At 43.8% G+C, this 24,243-nt stretch overlaps 2 protein-coding genes across 4 annotated transcripts in view; one reads left to right on the top strand and one right to left on the bottom strand.

The window, feature by feature from the left end:
• Positions 1-5,097: 5,097 nt before the first annotated feature.
• Positions 5,098-15,658, bottom strand: LOC148777196 (uncharacterized; the record flags this gene model as incomplete). Its single annotated transcript, XM_088839231.1, has 2 exons — positions 5,098-13,915; positions 15,267-15,658. Coding segments are annotated over 2 exons (459 nt in total), but the record flags the coding sequence as incomplete, so codon positions are not given.
• Positions 15,142-24,243, top strand: part of ZNF93 (zinc finger protein 93) — a 25,093-nt gene continuing 15,991 nt past the window's right edge. Inside the window, exons 1-4 of one of the 3 annotated variants that reach the window (XM_055431298.2) lie at positions 15,142-15,343; positions 16,372-16,459; positions 19,814-19,940; positions 20,679-20,774. In XM_055431298.2, coding sequence (XP_055287273.2) covers positions 16,427-16,459; positions 19,814-19,940; positions 20,679-20,774 — 256 coding nt within the window. In that variant the 5' untranslated portion in view covers positions 15,142-15,343; positions 16,372-16,426. Of the gene's footprint in view, positions 15,344-15,444; positions 16,460-19,813; positions 19,941-20,678; positions 20,775-24,243 lie in introns of those variants that run through there. The other 2 variants (XM_055431300.2, XM_088839230.1) reach the window with 2 other exon arrangements.

Below are 24,243 nucleotides of genomic sequence, written 5' to 3'. Positions count from 1 at the left end.
GAAACTTAAAAAGATATCACTTACAATAGCATCAAAAGTTAGGTTGTTTAGTCTCTAAGTTGTGTCTCACTCCTTGCAACTATCTTGACTTCTGCACACCAGGCTTCCCTTTCCTTTACTAACTCCGGATAAGGCAATGGCACCCCACTCCAGGACTCTTGCCTGGAAAATCCCATGGACGGAGGAGCCTGATAGGCTGCAGTCCATGGGGTCACGAAGAGTCGGACACGACTGAGCGACTTCACTTTTCACTTTCACGCATTGGAGAAGGAAATGGCAACCCACTCCAGTGTTCTTGCCTGGAGAATCCCAGGGACGGGGGAGCCTGGTGGGCTGCCGTCTCTGGGGTCGCACAGAGTCGGACACGACTGAAGCGACTTAGCAGCAGCAGCAGCAGTAGAGTTTATTCTAACTCATGTCCATTGAGTCAGTGATGCTATCTATCTTACCCTCTGCCACCCTCTTCTCCTTTTGCCAGCAAAAAATGTCTTTTCCAGTGATTCAACTCCTCACATCAGGTGGCCAAACTATTGGAGTATCAGTCCTTCCAGTGAATATTCAGGGTTGATTCCTTCAGGATTCACTGGTTTGATCTCTGAGAGTGTAACAGGCAGGAAGGCTAAGGGTCTCCAAACTGAGGAAATAGGCTGCAAGTGTTATCTCTCTCTTAAGCAGCAGGAGGAAACAAACTGCAAGTGTCAGATATTTTCCCTTCTCTATACAAAATTAAAAGGAAGTTTCTCTTAAAATTCTGTGTTGCCATGATGACACCTGGTTCCACCTGAACTTAACTTTTCTCAGATCTTGAGCTGACCAATGCATTTTTCTTACGGAAATGTTTTTCTTAAGCTATGTTAATGAACTATGTATTTACCCTAGACTCTGCCTTTCTTCAAATAGGTTCGCTTAAGACTCAGAACCTATAAGGGCTCAACAAACCAATGTTTTACTCATACAATTGTTCTCCTAATCTATGTTAATGAAACTATGTATTTGCTTGGAAACCCGCCTTTCTTCAAGATTCATGTCAATCGTTTTATGGCCCGGAACAACTAACCTTGTGCCAACACTATCTCAAAATGTATGTTGTGGGTGAGGGGTCTGTGCCACTCTGAGTTTTGAGATATTTCCTTTCTCTAATTAGCAGCCTGCTGATAGGTATATAACATACTGTTAAAGGCTAGCAGGGAGCCATTCTTTCTGCCCCCTTCTGATGTCTATGTCAGAAGCTTTCTCTATCTCTTTTATACTTTAATAAAACTTTATTACACAGAAACTCTGAGTGATTAAACCTTGTCACTGGCCGCAGATCAAATTCCTCTCCTCCAGAGGCCAATAATCCCAGCATCTTTCATGGCTCAGCAACAACCTTTCAATCTCCTTGCAGTCCAACAGACTCTCAAGAGTTTTCTCCAGTACCACAATTCAAAAGAATCAATTCTTTGGCCCTCAACCTTCTTTATGGACCAACTCTCACATCCATATATGACTACTAGAAAAATCACAGCTTTGACAATACAGACTTTTATCAGCAAATTGACGTCTCTGCTTTTTTAATATGCTGTCTAGGTTTGTCATCTCTTGCCTTCCAAGAAGCAAGTGTCTTTTAATTTCATGATAGTAGTCACCATCTGCAGTGATTTTGGAGCCCAAGAAAATAAAGTCTGTCACTGTTCCCGTTTTTTCCCATCCTATTTTCCATGAAGTGGTGGGACTGGATGCTGTCATGGTTTGGGCACGGATTGGAAAAGAATTTCCAGACATAAGACAGAATGAGAGGGAAATAAAGTTTGTTAGAGTGGGAGATGCTGTTATAACAGCGGGATAGCTCAAGGGAGAACCGACCTTGAACAGGGGTCCTTAGTTCACTCTTATTCTCAGGGTACAAGGAGAGGGATGGGGATTTTGCAGGTCATTTGCTGTTGGATGTGGCACATATACTGGGTGAAAGGAAAGTGAAAGTGAAAATGAAGTCGCTCAATCGTGTCTGACTCTTTGTGACCCTGTGGACAGTAGCTCACCAGGCTCCTCCCTCCATGGGATTCTCCAGGCAAGAATACTGGAGTGGGTTGCCATTTCCTTCTCCAGGGGATCTTCCTGACCCAGGAATCGAACCTGGGTCTCCCCCATTGCAGGCAGACACTTTAACCTCTGAGCGACCAGGGAAGAAGAGTAAGGCAAATACCTTCTCCCTATGGAGTAGGAGGGGAGACCGTTTACAATGCTCAGGAGGACCTGAAATCCGTTAATAGTTACAACATGGGGGAGGGAAGGATGGTAAGAGTCTGGTTTTTCTGTTCCTGCATTCCAAGACTCTCTTTGGTTTTATCTGCTCTTTTGTCCTTGGGTTACCACATTCCCCCCTCTCTTTATCTTTAGGGCCAATGCTTTGGCCCCTGTTGATACCCTGCTCATGTCTAACTATCTACCTATTTCTCTTCTCAGACATTTGAGAACCCAGTCTCAAAGGAAAAGGGATGATGACCGCTCTGACTTTTTCATGCTGTATAGAGGCATCATGGGGCTCTGGGTTCCCTTTGCCTGCTCTCTGTCAAGGTGCATTTATGGAGGGACAATCCATGGAATGATAAGGCAGCTTCTTTCAGCATTGTCTAGATGTTGGTCAAGGAATATTCTTGTCATACTACCACTTGGAGATTTGTTGTATTCTAGAAGAAACAAATTTAACAAGAAAGTTAAAGGTACATGGCCCAAAGATTAATAGAAGCAGGAAAACTGCTCAGGGGTTAGCCAGGGGAACCAAGATCAGACATTGGTTTGTGACATTCGTGTTTCTCTAGGTACAAGAAGATACAAGAAGTTGGGCTCATAGAATCTTTACCTGAAAACATCTGATTATCTGAAGGCCGGTTCTTCTGAGTTTTTCCCAGAGAACAGAGTGCCTTATTTCTGATCTCCACCCTGAACTCCTTTCAGGGGGTGTTGAAGGTCAGTAGCTTGCAGTGGTCGTGATGTAATCTTTGTAGAGGCAGCTGGCCAGTGACAACTTCCAGTCAGCAGGGTCCCTTCATAGCCACATATTTGACCATGCTTTGGGGGCTTTTCATGGCCATTCTGTCCCACAGTGCTGGGAAGGCTCATTCCCAGGTCTACTGAAGATTTCATTGACAGGCCACTCAATGTGCTGTTACTAGACCAGGCCTTGAAAGTAGCAAAAGTCTTTGGGCCATACCTGTCTTACTAGCCTATTGGTCCAGGAAAATATTCCCTCCTGTTGCTTCTTCCCGTATCTTCAGTTCAGTTCAGTTCAATTCAGTTCAGTCGCTCAGTCGTGTCTGACTCTCCGCGACCCCATGAATTACAGCACGCCAGGTCTCCCTGTCCATCACCAACTCCCGGAGTACACTCAAACTCTTGTCCACAGAGTCGGTGATGCCATCCAGCCATCTCATTCTCCGTCGTCCCCTTCTCCTCCCACCCCCAACCTTTCCCAGCATCAGAGTCTTTTCCAGTGAGTCAACTCGTTGCATCTAGAGTTACATTATTACAATCATTGATCTTATATGGAACAGCATATCAACACTTTATCACAGGCTCAGTCACACATTTAGTAATGTAAGAAACAATCTTCTGAAACAAGCAACACAGAAAATAATATAGCAGCTACTAGTAAGGTCATAAGCAAGAATTAAGTCAATAACTTTCATTAGGTATAACCCAGTATACCCCAGGTCATCTGACTTCATTTGTTAAATGACTATCAGTTCAGTTCAGTCACTCCATCATGTCTGACTCTTTGCGACCCCATGGACTGCAGCACACCAGGCCTCCCTGTCCATCACCAACTCCTGGAGTTTACCCAAACTCAGTCAGTGATGCCATCTAACCATCTCATCCTCTGTCATCCCCTTATCCCACCTTCAGTCTTTCCCAGTATCAGGGTCTTTTCAAATGAGTAAGTTCTTTGCATCAGCTGGCCAAAGTATAGGAGTTTCAGCTTCAGCATCAGTCCTTCCAATGAACAATCAGGACTGATCTCATTTAGAATGGACTGGTTGGATCTCCTTGCAGTCCAAGGGACTCTCAAAAGTCTTCTCCAGTATCACACTTCAAAACCATCAATTCTTCAGCGCTCAGCTTTCCTTATAGTCCACCTCTCACATCCATACATGACCACTGGAAAAACCATAGCCTTGACTAGACCGACCTCTGTTGGCAAAGTAATGTCTCTGCTTTTTACTATGCTGTCTAGGTTGGTCATAATTTTCCTTCCAAAGAGTAAGCATCTTTTAATTTCAAGGCTGCAGCCAGTATCTGCAGTGATTTTGGAGCCCCCAAAAATAAAGTCTGCCACTGTTTCCCCATCTATTTGCCATGAAGTGATAGGACCAGATGCCATGATCTTAGTTTTCTGAATGTTCAGCTTTAAGTCAACTTTTTCATTCTCCTCTTTCACTTTTTTTTAGTTTTTTAATTTTTTAATTAATTAATTTTAATTAGAGGTGAATTGCTTTACAATATTGTAGTGGCTTTTGCCATACATTGACATGAATCACCATTAAAAAGAATGCATTTGAATCAGTTCTAATGAGATGGATGAAACTGGAGCCTCATTATACAGAGTGAAGTAAGCCAGAAAGAAAAACACCAATACAGTATACTAATGCATACATATGGAACTTAGAAAGATGGTAACAATGATCCTCTTTCACTTTCATCAAGAGGCTCTTTAGTTCTTCTTCACTTTCTGCCGTAACAGTGGTGTTATCTGCATATCTGAGGTTACTGACATTTCTCCTGGCAATCTTGATTCCAGCTTGTGCTTCATCCAGCCCAGGGTTTCTCATGATGTATTCTGTATGTAAGTTAAATAAGCAGGGTGACATTTACAGCTTTGATATACTCCTTTTCCTATTTGGAACCAATCTGTAGTTCCATGTCCAGTTCTCACTGTTGCTTCTTTACCTGCATACAGATTTCTCAAGAGGCAGGTCAGGTGATCTGGTATTCCCATCTCTTGAAGAATTTTCCACAGTTTGTTGTGATCCAGCAGAAGTAGATGTTTTTTTTCTGGAACTCTCTTGCTTTTTCGATGATCCAGTGGATGTTTGCAATTTGATGTCTGGTTCTTCTGCCTTTCCTAAATCCAGCTTGAACATCTGGAAGTTCACAGTTCACATATTATTGAAGCCTGGCTTGGAGAATTTTGAGCATTAGTTTGCTAGCATGTGAGATGAGTGCAATTGTGTGGTAGTATGAACATTCTTTGGCATTGCCTTTCTCTGGGATTAGAATGAAAACTGACCTTTTCCAGTCCTGTGGCCACTGTTGAGTTTTCCAAATTTGCTGGCATATTAAATGACTGCAGCCTGGTGTTAATCTCCTGGTTGTACGTCATGGAGCATCTGATCTTTATCTGAAGATTGGTTACTGAGATAAGCTTTAGAAACAAACTTAGAGTGTCCTTCTTAATAGCTTTATTAAATCTTTTATCAGTATAACATAACAACAAGGAACTATTTCAGAAGTGAGTCTTAGTAAACACTAGACCTTAATTAACAAAACTAGAAACTTAGTTTAACAATTAACAAAACTTAACATTCAGTGAAACATAATTTTTCATTATGAGGGCATTAACCCTGTAGCCCGGGAAGGATTTAACCCATCAAATAAAAATCAGGTTTGTCAGGGAGCCGGGAAAAGCCAAGCAGCTGTCTTGGATTTCCCGTAGCCCTGACTCTTTGATTTACAGCTACTGTTCACCCATTTTTAATTCCCCGATTCAGGAGTAGACTGTTGCCATATTTTAAGGACATCAGGATAGCAAAATCTAACCGTGAGGGCTTATTTTTTGTAGAAGCAGAATAAGCTTTGTCTACATGTACCATAATTTTAAATATTGTTTATTTAGTTTACCAAAGTAACGAAAGATTTTAAAAACAAATATAAACCACTTAAAGGCAAAGAAATTCATAATCTGTTATCAAAAGTTGCATTCTAAGAAAACTTTGTTCTCTTAACATAGAAAGTAGACTAAATTCCAGCCTGTTACCAGTTTACCAGATAACAAACAAAATTTGTTTATCATTTAATCTTAGAAAAGTCTTTTCCATAAATCTTGAAGTAGCAGTATTCTTGCAAAGGCATCAGAGTGAAACCATAGAAGGCAGGTTTAAAATCTGATTAAATTGTAATTGACAAAGTAACATGGTCATTGCTGTGACCTGTAACACTTTAACATGATAACTAGAATTATAACTGACAACGTTTTACCAGGACATATCAGATTTTCATAAATTTCACATAATTTCTAGGATATCTATATTAGTAACATCAACCATACAATATAATCCAAGAAGACTTACCACCCCTTTAACAGCACTTCTCATGTAATTTAACGTGTCCAATGGACCCAGGTAGCTTAATAGCTCTTTGGGATGTCCCAGAGGTCCTCTGAAGCATCCCAAAATCAGCTAGAAGTCAAATTATTTAAGAAGTTTTGTCAATAAATATTGAAAGGGTTTAAAACACTCAGTCAGATAAAATCATATAAATCATTGCAAAAAAATATATTCACTTAGCCAAAGTAACAAAGAAGATTTCAAAGGTAAACATAGAACAGATCATTTCAGAGGTAAACAAACTTAAAATCCATTATCAAAGGCAGTTCAACATCTCAAGAAAACAAAACTCTTCCCTTGGGGTCCACTTTCCATCAAACCTTCTTATCACTCTCTGTACCCATTACTCTGTTCTCCCATCCTGAAACTGCCATCTGTAAGTCAGACCTACTTCCTTTTCCCTTCATAAAATGTAATTTCATTCCTCATATCTTCTTTACTGAAAACACACATCCTACTTTCCTTAAGCAAACCAAGAACTGACCTTTATATTACCATTGTATAGATTGGTGAACATAAATACCAGTGATAAATTCTAAAAACAATTCTAGAAAACATCTCAGGATGGCATCAAACATTATTCAATAATAGTCGAAAATCACTATTTTCTCTGTAAGAGGAAGTTAGTGTTCAGTAATGAATGTTTCAGAATCTAATTTTATTTGGAAATGACCTAGCTATTCAATAAACTTCCATCACTTAGTTTAGCATAACCCTAGAAATTCAAGTTACCCCAATCTGAAGAGACTATTTTAGACAGACATACCTAAAGTATAATTATTCTTAATAATTTAACTAAAAGCTCTTGTCTTGTTTATATTTTTCTTTTTTAAAAGTTTCTTCACTCATTATTTTCCTTGCTGACAAACTTGTAACAGATATAACTATATTTAACTTATAACAAACCTCAGTTCAGTTCAGTTCAGTCGCTCAGTCATGACCGACTCTTTGCGACCCCATGAATCACAGCACGCCAGGAATGAAAATACTATGCTTAATGACTCTTGCTGCTGCTGCTGAAAGTCGCTTCAGTTGTGTCAAACTCTGTGCGACCTCACAGGCGGCAGCCCACCAGGATCCCCCATCCCTGGAATTCTCCAGGCAAGAACACTGGAATGGGTTGCCATTTCCTTCTCCAGTGCATGAAAGTGAAAAGTGACCCCATGGACTGCAGCCTACCAGGCTCCTCCGTCAATGGGATTTGCCAGGCAAGAGTACTGGAGTGGGTTGCCATTGCCTTCTCCGTAATGACTCTTCAGTTCAGTTCAGTTCAGTTGCTCAGTCGTGTCCGACTCTTCGTGACCCCATGAATCGCAGAACTCCAGGCCTCCCTGTCCATCACCAACTCCCGGAGTTCACTCAAACTCACCTCCATCAAATCGGTGATGCCATCCAGCCATCTCATTCTCTGTCGTCCCCTTCTTCTCCTGCCCCCAATCCCTCCCAGCATCAGAGTCTTTTCCAGTGAGTCAGTTCTTCGCATGAGGTGGCCAAAGTATTGGAGTTTCAGCTTTAGCATCAGTCCTTCCAATGAACACCCAGGATTGATCTCCTTTAGGATGGACTGGTTGGATCTCCTTGCAGTCCAAGGGACTCTCAAGAGTCTTCTCCAACACCACAGTTCAAAAGCATCAATTCTTCAGCTTTTTTCGCAGTCCAACTCTCACATCCATACATGACCACTGGAAAAACCATAGCCTTTACTAGACAGACCTTTGTTGGCAAAGTAATGTCTCTGCTTTTTAAGATGCTATCTAGGTAATGACTCTTAGACATGTCTATATTAGATTAGCAAACAAACATTAATACTAGATATTTAATACTGAAAATTCCCCAGTTCATGTAAATCTGAAATTCGTTTAGGTTAATTTCTCTTGTATTTAGGATTGTCTGATTTGTAAGCGCTTACTTTTCTTTCAGTTCAGTTCAGTTCAGTCGCTCAGTCGTGTCCAACTCTCTGTGACCCCATGAATCACAGCATGCCAGGCCTCCCTGTCCATCACCAACTCCCGGAGTTCACTCAAACTCATGTCCACAGAGTCGGTGATGCCATCCAGCCATCTCATTCTCTGTCGTCCCCTTCTCCTCCCGCCCCCGTTAGAATTCATTTACAACTTCAGCAATATTATTAGAAACAAAAATAAAAACAAAAGACACACACTGAGACATACATAAATCCAGACACAGACAGACAGACAGAGATTTCATAGTTTTCCACTTGAGATTTAAAATGTCTTTTTGACCCCTTGTTTTTTGGTTGTTTTTTTTTTAACAAGCTAGTTGTTTTTAACTGCATATGCAAAAAGACTGGTTTTGCAGTTTCGAAGAAAAAAAATTTCACTTTAACCAGTTTTCTCCAGAGTCTAAAGAATATCATGCCCATCCTGTGTCAAAAAGTCATCTTTCCTTTCTATAGTCATAGTTTTATACCTAAATTATAGGCCAAATAGTGCTCAAATTGACTCTGATATCAGGGGCAGATCAGCTGATAAAAATCTTGGATTGTCCCTCTGGTGGGAACTGAGGTCTTTGTTCCATCAGAAGAATCTGAAGGATTATGGGAATTTGAAGGGGGAGGCTTGGTCCTTCCCCACTCTGAGCAGTAGCTAGAAGGGAATTCTTTTAGGATGTTCAGGAGTGGGGGAAACTTGGTTCCCTCCCCACCTGAGAGATAAGCATACATAGAGGAGAGTTTTTGATCCTTCAGGCTTTTGAATATAGGAGAAAGACCTGGACCAAAGGGAACCTCAGAATCCTTTCTTAGAGATCATGTTGATATGCAAGGTCAAGTAGGGGTCGTCTAGGAAATCTGATGGAGAGAGACAGAGGGGGACAGGTGATGGGAAGGCAACAGAAAGACACATGCGCATGCGACACGAGTCCCTCAAATCCGGATTCTGAGGACCATGAAGGGCTGAATGTAAGGAAATTCTGAGTCCTTTCCCTGCTTTTGGCAAAAGATAGTGTGCCATTTAGAGGCCATTTTTGGGGGTGCCCCAGTTCCTTTTTCAGGGTCAAATTTTTCCAGTTTCTGAGAATGTAGCCAAGGGGTGAGTCTGAGAGAGGCTCCCGAGACGTACCAGAATTCAGTCTTAGCCTATCTGCTGTAGAATGTGGGTACTGAGAGACACTGGCTGACAGAAAGGCGTCCCTTTTGTTCCAGTGATCTCTCCGTGTGACTAATGGCACAAAAATGGCCAACCATCCCAAGTCGTGTCCAACAGTGAGAAGTGACCCCTGAGAACCATGTGGCTAAGGTACCATGTGACCTGGGCAGAGACAGATAGAGATTCTTGGGAGCAACCGGGTGACTCACTGTTTGGCGATTCCCTGAAATGTGGAAGCCACTCTTGGGATGGCTCAGAGGCAATACCTAGGCTCCTGTAAGTCAATCTGGACTGAAAGGGAAAGAAGTGAAAGTGACAGGGAAGAAGGCTGAGGAATCTGCCTTACAATCCTACTGGGGAGGCGCCAGGGGACAACGGTTTCTGTTTTCCTTCAATCACTATGTGCCTGACAAGGTGCAGAGAAGTTGTCTTGCTGTGGGCGGATGCCCTAGTGGCCTGATCCGTTCCGTGTCCCCGTTATCCTCACACGGGAGTCTTCGTGTGGCAGGAACCCTAATGGCTTTTAAGTGCCTGACCCGTGCCCACACAATATTGGTTGGCCTAGTCCTTGGTCAGAAAGAAGACACAGGAGAGACCCTCACCCGTTCGGGCGGCAGCTACTGGGGCACAGTGAGCAGTGGGGCCTTTGGAGCACACCAGAGGGTAGCCCTGGCCAGAGTTCCTCAGTTGCTCCCACAGCACTTGCCTGCTTGCAGAGGGGCCCTATGAGGAAGGAGAAGCAAGGAGGTGGGGGGAGAGGCCCGAAGGTCCCCATACGGGCCACCAAAAATGTGGTCCAAGCGCGGGTTGGAAAGGAATTTCCAGACATGAGACAGAATGAGAAAGAAATAAAGTTTATTAGAGTGGGATGCGCTGTTACAACAGTGGGCGAGCTCAAGGGAGAACCGACCTTGAAGAGGGGTCCTCAGTTCACTTTTTATTCAGGGTACAAGGAGTGGGATGGGGTCTTGCGGGTTATTTGCTAATTGGATGAGGCATGTATACTGGGTGGAGGCAAGAGTAAGGAAATACCTTCTCCCTGTGGGGTAAGAGGGGAGATGGGTTATAAGGCTCAGGAGGACCTGAAATCTGTTATTTACAACATGGGGGAGGGAAGGATGATAAGGGTCTGGTTTTTCTGTTCCTGCATTTCAAGAACCTCCTTGGTTTTATCTGCTCTTTCATCCTTGGGTCAGCACAGATGCCATGATCTTAGTTTTTTAAATGTTGAATTTTAAGCCAGCTCTTTTTCTCTCCTCTTTCACTTTCACCAAGAGGTTCTTCTTTGGAATAGAAACTGACTTTCCAGTCCTGTAACTACTCCCAAGTTTTCCAAATTTGCCGACAAATATTGACAGCAGCAATTTCACAGCATCATCTTTTAGCTCAGCTGGAATTCCATCACCTCCACTAGTTCTGTTTGTAGTGATGCTTCCTAAGGCCCACTTGACTTCACACTCTAGGATGTCTGGCTCTAAGGGAGTGACACACCATCATGGTTATCCAGGTCATGAAGACCTTTCTTGTATAGTTCTTTTGTGTATTCTTGCCACCTCTTATTAATCTTTCTGCTTCTGTTAGGTCCTTACTATTTCTATTTTCTTGAGATTTCTAGTCTTTTCCATTTTATTGTTTTCTTTTATTTCTTTGCGTTGTTCACTTAAGAAGCCTTTCTTGTCTCTCCTTGGTATTCTCTGGAATTCTGGCATTCAGTTGGGTATACCTTTACCTTTCTCCCTTGCCTTTTGCTTCTCTTCTTTCCTCATCTATCTGTAAAGACTCCTCAAACAACCACTTTGCCTTTCTTTTTCTTGGGGATGGTTTTGGGCACTGCCTCCTGTACAATGTTAGAAACCTCTGTTCATATTTCTTCAGGCACTCTAACATATCTAATCCCTTGAAATTATTCATCAGCTCCACTGTATAATCATAAGGGATTTTATTTAGGTCATATCTGAATGGCCTAGAGGTTTTCCCTGCTTCCTTCCATTCAAGTCTGAATTTTCAAATAAGGAGCTCCTTTTTGGCTGCAAAGACGATAATTATTCTGATTTTGGTGTTGACCATCTGATTAGGTCCATGTGTAGCATCATCTCTTGTGTTGCTGGAAGAAAGTGTTTGCTATGACCAGCATGTTCTCTTGGCAAAACTCTGTTAGCCTTTGCCCTGTATCATTTTGTACTCTAAGGGCAAATTTTCCTGTTACTCCAGGTATCTCTTGACTTCCTACTTTTGCATTCCAATCCCCTATAAAGAAAACGACATCTTTTTTGGGTGTTAGTTCTAGAAGGTCTTGTAGATCTTCATAGAACTGTTCAACCTCAGCTACTTTAACATTAGTGATTGGGACATAGATTTGGATTACTCTGATGTTGATTGGTTTGCCTTGGAAAGGAACTGAGATCATTCTCTCATTTTTGAGACTGCATCCAAGTACTGCATTGTGGACTCTTTTGTTGACTATGAGGGCTACTCCATTTCCTGTGAATGATTCTTGCCCATGGTAGTAGATATAATGGTCATCTGAATTAAATTCCTGTACATTTTAGTTCAGTGATTCCTAAGATGTCAAAGTTCACTCTTGCCATCTCCTGCTTGACTATGCCCAATTTATCTTGATTCATGGACCTAACAATCCAGGTTTCTATGCAATATTGTTCTTTACAGCACTGGACTTTACTTTCACCACATCCACAACTGAGTGTTGTTTCTTCTCTGGCCCTGCTGCTTCATTCTTTCTGGAGCTAATAGTAACTGCCCTCTGCTCTTTCCCAGTAGTACACTGGACACCTTCTGATCTGTGGGGCCCATTTTCTGGTATTAAATCTTTTTTCCTTTTCATGCTGTTCATGGGGTTCTCTTGGCAAGAGTACTAGAGTGGGTTGCCATGTCCTCCTCCAGTGGACCATGTTTTGTCAGAACTTTCCACTATGACCCATCAGGCTTGAGTGGCCCTGCCCAGCATGGCTCATAGCTTCTTTGAGTTATGAAAACCCCTTCATCACAAGGCTGTCATTCATGAATGGGTCAAAAATTATGTAACATCCTCAAATAAAACTCACAAAAATAGGCAATACTGCCATGGAGAAAAAATATGGAGACCTAAATATGCTGCTGCTGCTGCTAAGTCGCTTCAGTCGTGTCTGACTCTGTGCGACCCCATAGATGGCATCCCACCAGGCTCTCCCTTCCCTGGGATTGTCCAGGCAAGAACACTGGAGTGGGGTGCCATTGCCTTCTCCAAAGACCTAAATATAGGGAGACCTAAATAAGACCAAAATAAAAGGAAAGCTGTACCATGGTAATGGACTATTAAAATCAATAATGTTAGATAATATTTTTTCCCAAGTAAATTTAAGGATTCAAAGAATCCCATAAAAGTCTCAGCATTTTTATTTATAAGTTGTCATGATGACTATTATTCATCTGAGTTGAGCATAGCCAAGACAGTTGAACAGGAACTTACAGAAGTCACTATGGAAGATGGTATGGAGATTCCTTTTAAAACTAGGAATAAAACCACCATATGACGCAGCAATCCCACTCCTAGGCATATACCCTGAGGAAACCAGGGTTGAAAAAGACGCATGTATCCCATTGTTCATTGCAGCACTATTTACAATAGCTCAAACATAGAAGCAACCTAGATGCCCATCAACAGATGAATGGATAAAGAAGTAGTGGTACATATACACAATGGAATATTACTCAGCCATAAAAAGGAATGCATTTGAGTCAGTTCTGATGAGGTTGGTGACCCTAGAACCTGTTATACACAGTGAAGTGAGTCAGAAAGAGAAAGATAAATACCATATTCTAACGCACATATGTGGAATCTAGAAAAATGGTTCTTAAGAATTTACTTACAGGGCAGCAATGGAGAAACAAACACAGAGAATAGACTTATGGACATGGTGAGAGGGGAGGAGAGGGTGAGATGTATGGAAAGAGTAACATGGAAACTTACATTCAGTTCAGTTCAGTCGCTCAGTCGTGTCCGACTCTCCGCGACCCCATGAATCACAGCACGCCAGGCCTCCCTGTCAATCACCAACTCCCGGAGTTCACTCAAATTCATGTCCACAGAGTCGGTGATGCCATCCAGCCATCTCATTCTCCGTCGTCCCCTTCTCCTCCCGCCCCCAACCTTTCCCAGCATCAGAGTCTTTTCCAGTGAGTCAACTCATCGCATGAGGTGGCCAAAGTATTGGAGTTTCAGCTTTAGCATCAGTCCTTCCAATGAACATCCAGGATTGATCTCCTTTAGAATGGACTGGTTGGATCTCCTTGCAGTATAAGGGACTCTCAAGAGTCTTCTCCAACACCACAGTTCAAAAGCATCAATTCTTCGGCGATCAGCTTTCTTTACAGTCCAACTCTCACATAGATAGCCAAGGAGAATTGGCTGTTTGGCTCAGGAAACTCAAATAGGAGATCTGTATCAACCTAAAGGGATGGGATGGGGAGGGAGGTTCAAAAGGGAGCGGATAGATGTATACCTATGGCTGATTCATGTTGAGGTTTGCCAGAAAACAACAACGTTTTGTAAAGCAATTATCCTTCAATAAAATAAAGAAAGAAAGAACTTAGGGAAGGATACTTATTCTACCTTATCAAAATTGTTTCCTGCTATATTAACAAAGGGTGGTATTTGTGACCCTATTCCTTGCTGCAACCTGCCTCCATACCTGTTGCAGATTCTTCCTACTTTTCTTTTCTTTTCTTTTGCTTTTCCCCATAATGCTTATTTTCTAAAATGCTATATAATTTTGTTCACGATTTCTTGTCTGCTCAATCTCTCTGTTAGGGAAAGCATACTGAACGAAATCGCCCACCTTGGCCAGGCACCATACTAACCATTTGCATGAGTTATTACATGACAGGAGGAGGTCCTAGTAAAGAACAGCAACTAATAAGCCACCACCAACCAAAAGAGTTCAGTTAAGGTCAAAAGGAAACACCACATGTCCAGTCATCTTCCAGAATCCTTCTCCCTGGTATCCATCTTGGCTGAGCAACGTGTGTGCCAGCAGGAAGGACTCTGAGTCAGAATAGTTGGTCAAAGACAACCTGGAAAGTTATCCCCCATTACCATAATGGTTGAGACTTTGAGCCATGTGGCAGAGCAGTTCTCCTGGGTTCCCTTACCCTACTGCTCTCTGGGGGGCTGGGGGGTGGGGTAAGGGTACTTTTTCCAATAAAGTCTCTTGCTTTGTCAGCATGTGTGGCTCCTTGGACATATCACTTCCGAGTGTTAGACAAGAGCCCTCTTTTGCGCCCTGGAAGGGGTTTCCCTTCCTGCAACACCTCCTTCCCTGACCCCCAACTCAGAAAAAAGTTCTTTAGAGCAATGATCTCTGTTTTGCTCACCTAGGTAGGGCTTATCTCCAACAGGTGCTCAATACACTTATTGAAAGACTGAAGAGAAAATAGGTTTGCTCTTGTCAGTTGTCTACTTGCCTTACTATCATCTACAAAGATGCAGAGCTACAGGATACTATCCTGGCAAAACTGTTTTCTCCCGGAAGAACCAGGAACCCACGACTCAGCGGCGCAGGAAGCACCAGCATTAGCTCAGAATGCTTCTGGACACGGAACAGACTCAGCTCGGCCTCTCCTGGCAGACAGTTACGAAGAACTACACTTCCCAGAATCCTTGGGTTCTGGTGTGGACTACATTTCCCAGTGGGGATAGCGATAGCCCCTGAGGGTCCCGGACCTGCGTGGGTTTTGCCGCTGGCGTGAAAGGCCTCCCGGCGTGAGGTCGACCCAGGCAGCACCTCGGACAAGTCCCTACCTGAAGCAGCTGTCTGGCCGTGGCAGTTCCGGAGCATACCACTTGCTGCCCGCGGAACCCCCGGAGGCCTGGGCGAGGTGAGCGGCGGAGGGTCGGCGGGATGCAGGAGGGAGGACCGGGCCTCGGGAGGATGCTGCGTCGGGGCGCGGGGCAGAGGCCCAAGAGGCGAGAGCGGGTTCTTCGTGGGTGCCGGCGGGCCGTGGGCGGGGCACCACCGGCCCTGTCTTCTTGGCACCACCGCCTCCCACAGATGTGCCCTGAGCGCCGCAAGTCGGGCACTTCCTCCCCAGTCGCTGGGTTCTGCCACCCTGCTGCTTTCTCCCGACCTGTACCCAGCGAGCTACCTGCCCGGCTCCTGCTGGCGTTTTAATTTGCTCCGGGCCGTCAGTGAATGTGAAGATTATTTACTCCCCCTAACATCGCCACTGCCCTCCTTAGTGAAAGGCTTGTTTTGCGTGAGAAGTGAGTCACTGGTTTTCCCGAGTGGCAGAATCAGGACTGGAATCCCGGTCTTCGGTTGTCTGTGTCTCCTCCCTCAAGCCTGTTCCCCGCTTTACGAGAGCTGATGTGTTCCCTTCCGGAAGCCGGTTTTCTAGAAAAATCTGGAAATTGTTTCCTTGACAGGAGGGGGAGGAGTTGGGTGGGAAGACTTGAGTGGAGAAAAGTTGTCACGTGCATGCAGGGAGGTTAAAGCATGTCCTCCGTAGCCAGCTGTGGTTGGAATCCTGGTACCACCCTCCCTTGGCTGTGTGAACTGGGGTAAGTTGCTCCCACTCTGCCCTCAGTTTCCTGATCTATAAAATGGGGGTTGACAGTGCCAACTGTGCTCAATGATGCAGGTAGCGCCTGACACTTGGTGAGGTTCAAGGAGCTGCTCCTACTGCTGATAGAGTCCTAGGACCTTTTCCTCTGACTCAGGGAGAGAACTGGGCCTGGAACAGGATGACCCAACCCTTCTCCCTGGTGCTGCCTATTCCTAGGTCCTGACTTCCTTCTCTGAGGGCACGTGGTATCATTCTCAGGGAATGTAAAGGTTTCAGAGCTGCTGATTCTGAGGGGTGGAAAGAGAAGGGGCTTCCTCCTGGCTCCCTTTTTCTTCTCTCAGATCTGACTTCTGGAGACTTCACCCATCCTCAAGGGAAACTGCTCAGAAAGAGGATATGGCTGCCGAACAGAGGGAAGCAAGGTCTCAGGTGAGTTCAATGCCCTTTCAAGTCTTATAGACAAATAGATTTGTTTTTTTAATCTTCAAACTGGAGTTCTCCCCCTAATACAATCTTCACCAGGATTTGGAGCCCATACCCTTTTCTCTTTGAAGAACTGGCCCATGGAGGTGGATGGTGGATTCCATAGGGAATGTTCACTTCCAACCTTGCAATCCTTATCTAGTGTTTCTCTTTTGTTTTCCTGGTAGACACTCTTTTATTCATTAATCTCAGCTCACCATGTGATTACTAATTAGACAGGTAAGATGCCACACGTCTTATATCACTTGAGGTCAGAACAAGCAAACATGCACACTTGGCAGAGTTCCCTTCTGGCCTGGCCCCTTTGCTCATTCCTGTCCTTCTCCCTACTCTTGGCCAGAATGCTTTTGTTTTTCTTTCCACCCCTGAGAATCCTCATGCTATCTTTCCCAGGTTTTTCCCAGTCCACAGTTTTTAGTTTTTTTCCTCCCTTTTAACTTTCCGGATCATGTATCTTGCTTCTGTCACTCTCTTGAAAGCTGATCTTATCTTTGTTCTGTGGAAATGAAGGTGGGGCCCCCATCCAGGTTAACCATGTCAGAGGGAACATAAATGGAGAGGTCTCCTGACTTCAAGAGCAGAGAGAAGACTCCTCAGGAAGTGGCAGGAAGGACTTGTGGGATATCAGTAGTGGGGAGTCACGGTGTACAGGGTGTGCAGTTAGAAGTGGGGCTCTCAAGCCAGACCACCAGGTTTGAACCCATATCCTCTGTCGCCGTTTGTAGGCCTTAGACATCTGCATGTCTCTGTGCCTCAGTTTCCTCAGCTGTAGAATGGGAGTAACAACCGTGCCTACCTCATAGGGTAGATGAGAGGATCACATGAAATTACAGCATGAAAAGTGTTTTAATCAGGGCTGGGCACATCAGAGATGTCCGGTAGATGGTGGCCGTGGTAGCTGAACAATATCATTCTAGTCCATGATACTGTTACTGTTGGTAGGTAGAAATGACTGTACAGTGTTTTTTGGACCCAGAAAATATTGCCAATTTGCACTCATTTTCCTCGAACAATAATATTGATAGTTAATGTTGCTAGGGAATGTCGCGAGGACTTTACCTTTGTTCTCACTCTCATAACAGCACAGCAGTTATTACCCCATTTTACATATGAGGGAACTGAGGCTCAAAGAAGTCAAGTGACCTGAAATCAAACCCAGGTATGTCTGGCCTCTCACTTCATGCTGGTTATTGTCCAGCCATTCCTCTGGTGCATTTCTCAGAATGCAGAGTAGGCCCAGACCCTGTGTTACCAGAGCTCTGTGCTATGTGATGTTGTATGTCATTTAAAGCCACGAACTGTGGTGATTGATCTTCTGAGGCAATGGCTAGGACCTGCCTGTGTATATTAGAGCTGTTTGGCTTTCACATCCCATTCCAACGAAGTCAAACTGCTCTGTTGCCCAGAATCTTCTCCATCCCTATATGACATTTCTCCATAACCTCACCTGCTGCGTGGACTTGTATGTAAAACTCAGTGACGGGATGTTTTAGGGTCAGAGAGAAAATATACCAAGTGCTATGTTAAAAGGAGACTAGTTATCATCCTGTTTCTGCCATTAATAAAGTATGTGACTTGGAATCCTAATTGCCCTGGATTTTGTGTTCCTTGTCTCTAATAAGGATTAATGGAAATGATGTGTGGTCATATTCAGCTGCCCATTTTCTTTTGTTGTTCAAATTCATGCACTTTTCTTGTCTGTTAGTTAGATTGTAAATTTTTTGACAGCAAAGATCACTTCTTGTATTCCTCACCAATATTAATTTAATGCCTCATCTTACCATAAAAATATTGCATAATTGTGGCAAAAGACTTTGCAGAGAATAAAATATGCACATATATATGTGTATATGTATATATCCTTGTATATGTACATATGTGCATAAATGTGTGTATGTGTGTGTATTTGTGTATGTATTTTTTCCATATATGCAAAAAGAACCCCACCATCTGGAGATACTTGCTATGAGCCATTTGTTATGTCTCTCTCAGCATCATTTTCTATGTACATATTTAATTTTTTTCAAAAATGGGAACAAACTATACATACTGATACATAACCTGCTTTTTGTAATTAACATTATCATGAATGTCTTTTTAAGTCAACATTGTTGTCTTATACCATCAGTTTTAATGATTGCCTTGTACTTTATGTTGATGTGATAATAGGTAACATCTGAACCTTTAATATAAGCTTGGTACAGTTTTAAGTACATTGTGTGCAGTATTTCAATTATTTACTAATTATTTGGTAGATTTTGAGAGGCCTTTTACAGAGTGGTTAAGAATGGAGCCTTAGACATGCACCTGAAATTGGAATCCCAGCACTACCACTGACCAGCTTTATGACTTTAGACAGATGTCTTCCCCTCTCTGTGAGTTCTCCTGTGTAAAATGAGGATAATAATAGTACCTTCTTCTCAGGGTTGTCATGAAGATAAAATAAAAGATTTACACTAAAGATTAATATAAAGCTCTAAGAATAGTACTTGGCCTGAAGAAAGCATTCAATAAATGATAGCTATTTTAATTGCCACTATTGTCCTCAGGCTTCAGAGAGCACTTGGATAATGCTTTAAATTATTTAACCCAGCCTCTGTCAATGATTATTTAGGTTGTTTCCATTTCTTTGCTCTTACTAACACTGTAATAAATGTCCTTGTGTGTGCATTTTTTTGCATGGTTCATTATCAAACAAATACAGTAATTTGGAGAGTTAAAGAGTACAAACATTTTAACACTCTTAATATGTTTTATTGAATTGCCTTAAGAAAGATTATTCTAATGAACATTCCTACTAATGGCCTTAATACCTCCACACATCTCTGTGGTTAACTTCAGACTTCATGCTGCTGCTGCTAAGTCACTTCAGTCGTGTCCGACTCTGTGCGACCCCACAGACGGAAGCCCACCAGGCTCCCCCGTCCCTGGGACTCTCCAGGCAAGAACACTGGAGTGGGCTGCCATTTCCTTCTCCAATGTGTGAAAGTGGAAAGTGAAAAGCGAAAGTGAAGTCGCTCAGTCATGTCCGACCCCTAGCGACCCCACGGACTGCAGCCTACCAGGCTCCTCCATCCATGGGATTTTCCAGGCAATAGTACTGGAGTGGCTTGCCATTGCCTTCTCCGCTTAGTACATATTTGTCACAAGTCAAGTGTTCATTAAACAAGTGACTTGAACCTTTCAGAACTTAGAATAATATAAAAGCGTTTCATGGTAACCTGACTACTTCCCATTGCTGCTGCCCTTACTCTGTGTGACGGGTGGTCCTGGCTGAACTGGGATGGCTTGTCTCTACAGGTGTCGGTGACGTTCGAAGATGTGGCTGTGCTCTTCACACGGGATGAGTGGAGAAAGCTGGCTCCTTCTCAGAGAAACTTGTACCAAGATGTGATGCTGGAGAACTATAGTAACCTTGTCTCATTGGGTAAGGAAGCTTCCTCTGATCGGAAATTGGGATAACTCAGCCCCCAAATCCCTGGATAAAAGCCATGGACCATCAAAATTTCAGCTGAATTTTGCATTAGCACTGTACAAATCGAATCTCCAAAAATAAATCTGAAAACTTTTTCCTCCTCATAAGCATGGATGCCTCGTGCCTTGTGGATGGGACGGTCTGCAGAGTTGCACATTAGAAATTCCCTCATAGTTCAGGCTATTCCCACTCTGATGCGTTTGCTCACTTCTAAGCAGGGAGCATCCTTCAGCCCCCTTCATTGACCCGCCACTTGCCTTTCCCCATTTCTTTTCCAGCCAGATGAACACCATATAATCCATATTTTAAAGGGAGCCAGATAGTGTTTTCTCATTTTAAACAAGCTACCTGTTACGTAATCCTTTCCATAGATACCTGTGTATAGGTATTAGTCTGGACATCTCACATATTTCTTTTCCTACAGAAAGCTAATGGTACCCTATTTCAGGGCTGCGTGTTCATTGTGTTTCCCTAACATGTAACTAATTATTCCATTGTTAGGTTCTACAAGTCCCTTGCTTTTTCCCTAACCCACTCCCTTACATCATAGGGGCATAGCTTGAGCACCCCACAGAAGCTCTTTGTATCATCCTTTCAGTTTCCACTCAGAACCAGTTACCTCTTTGTGTCAAGACTGAGTTTATTGTTGTTTTTATATTTTTGTCCTTTTTTTTTTTTTGCTGTGAGCAGGACTTCCATTTTCCAAACCTGAAGTGATCTCCCTGTTACAGCAAGGAGAAGATCCCTGGAAGGTAGAGAAAGAAAGCCCTGGAGGTTCCTCTCTAGGTGAGTAGGTGGGGAATCTCTGCAAGCAGCAGTCTCGTAAATGAATGGGTGTGTGACTTGGAGATGTTGGTCAGTGAACTTTCTCCAGGTTCTCAGTCCTCAGGAAATGATGAAGAAGGAATGCTCAGGCCCCCAGTCACAAGCGTCCTCTTTTTCTCTTACAGTTACTTCACAGGTGAATCTCTCAGGATCTTTTTTCTTATTCTTTGCTGTTTCAGAGAAGGGCTACATTTTCATGTATTCATTCAGCAGACTTAGTGTATTTAAGGAATTGTAGCTGATTCATTCTGACTGAAGGCCAGCGTTATAGGAAAAGAAAGAGATGAGAAAGGAAATAGATTGGAAAGCCCGGTGGGGGCCACACTACGGGTGCTTTGGTACAGTTCTTAAAGATGAGAACTGTCTGTGGTTGACTGGAAATAATTTGAGAATTTTTTGATAGTTTTATTTATTTGTTTATTGTTTTTCGGCTGGCTGGGTCTTTGTTGCTGTGTGGGTTGCTGTCTAGTTGCGGTGCTCGGGCTTCTCACTGCAGTGGCTTCTCTTGCTGTGGCTCCCGGGCTCTGGAGCACAGGCTCAGCAGTTGACGCTCATGGGCCAAGTTGCTCCGTGGCCTGTGGGATTGTCCTGGATCAGGGATTGAACCAGTGTCTCCTGCATTGGCAGGCTGATTCTTTACCACTGAGCCACCAGAGAAGCCCCAATTCAAGAATCTTAAGCTGAAAAATTATATGGTCCTTGATATTTTGGAAAGACTGGTCTGAGTCTGAGACACTTTAAGCGTCCTGAGGTGGGTCCCTGTGTTCGCACACAGCATCACAGTTACAAAGAAGGAGCACTGGTGTGGGCTGAGCTCCAAGGCATGTGAGAAGCAAAAGCAAGTTACAGAACATGATCATAGCATGTCACCATTTACGTGTAAAGAAAATTACATGGTGTTTGTCTACACGCATGCATGTGAAAGTAGCTCAGTCATATCCAACTCTTTGTGACCCCATGGATATACAGTCCATGGAATTCTCCAGGCCAAAATATGGCAGTAAGTAGCTGTTCCCTTCTCCAAGGGATCTTCCCAACCCAGGGATCAAACCCAGGTCTCCCACATTGCAGGAGGATTGTTTATACCAGCTGAGCCACCGGAGAAGCCCCTGATGTTATGCATGTTTGTCTATATGCATAATATGTACTTAAGTGCTTAAAAAAGGGTCAGGGGACACTAGTTACATGTGGATTGGGATCAAGAATGGGCATGATGAAAGGGGACTTTATTTACATTTAATTTTATTAGAATTTTCACAAAATATGTTCATGAAGTCCTTAATTATGTAATTTGAATTTAAAAAGAATAGTCACTTTGGAAACAGTGTTGGGCTTAGATTTGAAGTGAGAAAAAAATAGAGGTGGGAACCTTCTAGACGTTATTACATAATGTAGGCAAGACATTACCTGGAAGAAGGCGTGTGCAGTGGGTTCGGGAGGAAAGAGGAGGGCCCCCTTTGTTAAGGGCACATGATGAGTTCAGTGTGGGATGGATTTCATTTGAGATGTGAATGAAATATGGGTGGAGGTCAGCAGTGGACAGTTGTAGAAGCATTAGGGAGTTGGAACTCAGCAGGGGGGTAAGGGAGCCATCACTGGGAAAGAAGCATTTAAAGCCTCGAGCTGAGTAGGTGAGGGAATGGAGGAGAGGTCAGTGTTCCAGGAAACCTCAATGTTCATGAGGTGGGTTAAGAAGGAAGATTCTGTGACTGAACCAGAGAAGTAGTCACCAGAGGAGAGAAATGGCAGAGGTGGCTGTCATGAGAATTGGGGACTGACAGCTATTGAACTGGGGAGGCTGGGGCTCTGGGAGAACCAAGTTCAAACCCTCATCCACTGCTTTCTTATCCCGTGATAAACAGCGGTGCAACCTTGGACAGAAGGACACAGGTCCTGCCCTGGCAGAGCTCAGTTGAGAGGAAGACTTAGTGCACACAGGAGTGTGGAATGACAGATTCTGGTGGGGATCTTGGGGGAAGAGCCACAGGAACTCTGTGAGAATCACATTCTCTGTGAGAATGTGGATCAGGAGGGGCAGTGTGGGCAATGCTTCCCAAGAGAGGATCCTTGGATGTGAGAAGCATTCAGAAGGGTGTGTGTGAGTCCAGAGAAAGGGAGCTGGTGTGTAAAGGTGGGAGCAGGGAGAAAGGGGAAGGGACCAGATCCTGCTGAGCTGGGAGCCCTATCACTGGACCTGATCTGTGCCTGAGAGCTGGTCACAGCCTCTGAGGAGCTGAAGTAGCCTGGCCACAGACTCAGGCTTATATTCTGCAAGGATCAGCCTGCAACCAGTCTGGAGCCACCTGGCGTAGATGTGGTAGGACTTGTCTTAGGTTGTTGTCAGCTCCCAATGAGTCAGTGGACCCATTAAGATGTGGAATTGGGGCCCAGCAGACACTTCATGGTAAATAGATGGGGAAACAGTGGCTGACTTTATTTTTCTGCGCTCCAAAATCACTGCAGATGCTGATTGCAGCCATGAAATTAAAAGACTCTTACTGCTTGGAAAGAAAGTTATGACCAACCTAGACAGCATATTAGAAACCAGAGACATTACTTTGTCAACAAAGGTCCGTCTAGTCAAGGCTATGGTTTTTCCAGTAGTCATATATAGATGTGAGAGTTGGACTATAAAGAAAGCTGAGTGCCAAAGAATGGGTGCTTTTGAACTGTGGTATTGGAGAAGACTCTTGAGAGTCCCTTGGACTGCAAGAAGATCCAACAACCAGTCCATCTTAAAGGAAACTAGTCCTGAATATTCATCGGAAGGACTGATGCTGAAGCTGAAACTCAGCTGAAGCTGAAACTTTGGCCACCTGTTGCAAAGAGCTGACTCATTTGAAAAGACCCTGATGCTGGGAAAGATTGGGGGCAGGAGGAGAAGGGGACGACAAAGGATGAGATGGTTGAATGGCATCACCAACTGGATGGACATGGGTTTGGGTGGACTCTGGGAGTTGGTGATGGACAGGGAGGCCTGGCGTGTTGCGGTTCATGGGGTCGCGGAGAGTCGGACACGACTGAACGACTGAAGTGAGTAAGTAAATGAGACGGGCTATGAGACGGGCTATGAGACAGGCTGTCTCGATTCCTAAGGTGCCCGCCCCTTTAGGAGAGTGCTGTCTTCCCCATCCAAGGTGAGATCTTTTGAGGTGGGAACCACACTTGTCTCTCTTTGTAACTGTCATTTGGGAGAAATATACTAATTTTGTGGGAACAGCTGAAGATGACCACAAAATAAACAGAGACCTCAGGCAGTAGGGGACCAGGAGGGAGTTAGGAGAGGCGTCAGTCCCACTGTCAGGTGTGGGCTGAGTCTGGCATGAAAGATCAGAGGAAGAGGAGGAGGGATTGTTACCCTTCCCTTCGCCTTGACAGCCTCTGATCCATGAGGAGTCCCCCTTTCTGAGTTAAGCTTTAGGTGGATTAA

Source organism: Moschus berezovskii, chromosome 8 (assembly GCF_049115385.1).
Source record: "Moschus berezovskii isolate FMDL1 chromosome 8, NW_MosBer_1.0, whole genome shotgun sequence".
NCBI lineage: Eukaryota > Metazoa > Chordata > Mammalia > Artiodactyla > Moschidae > Moschus > Moschus berezovskii.
This window is presented reverse-complemented; position numbering and strand designations above follow the sequence as displayed.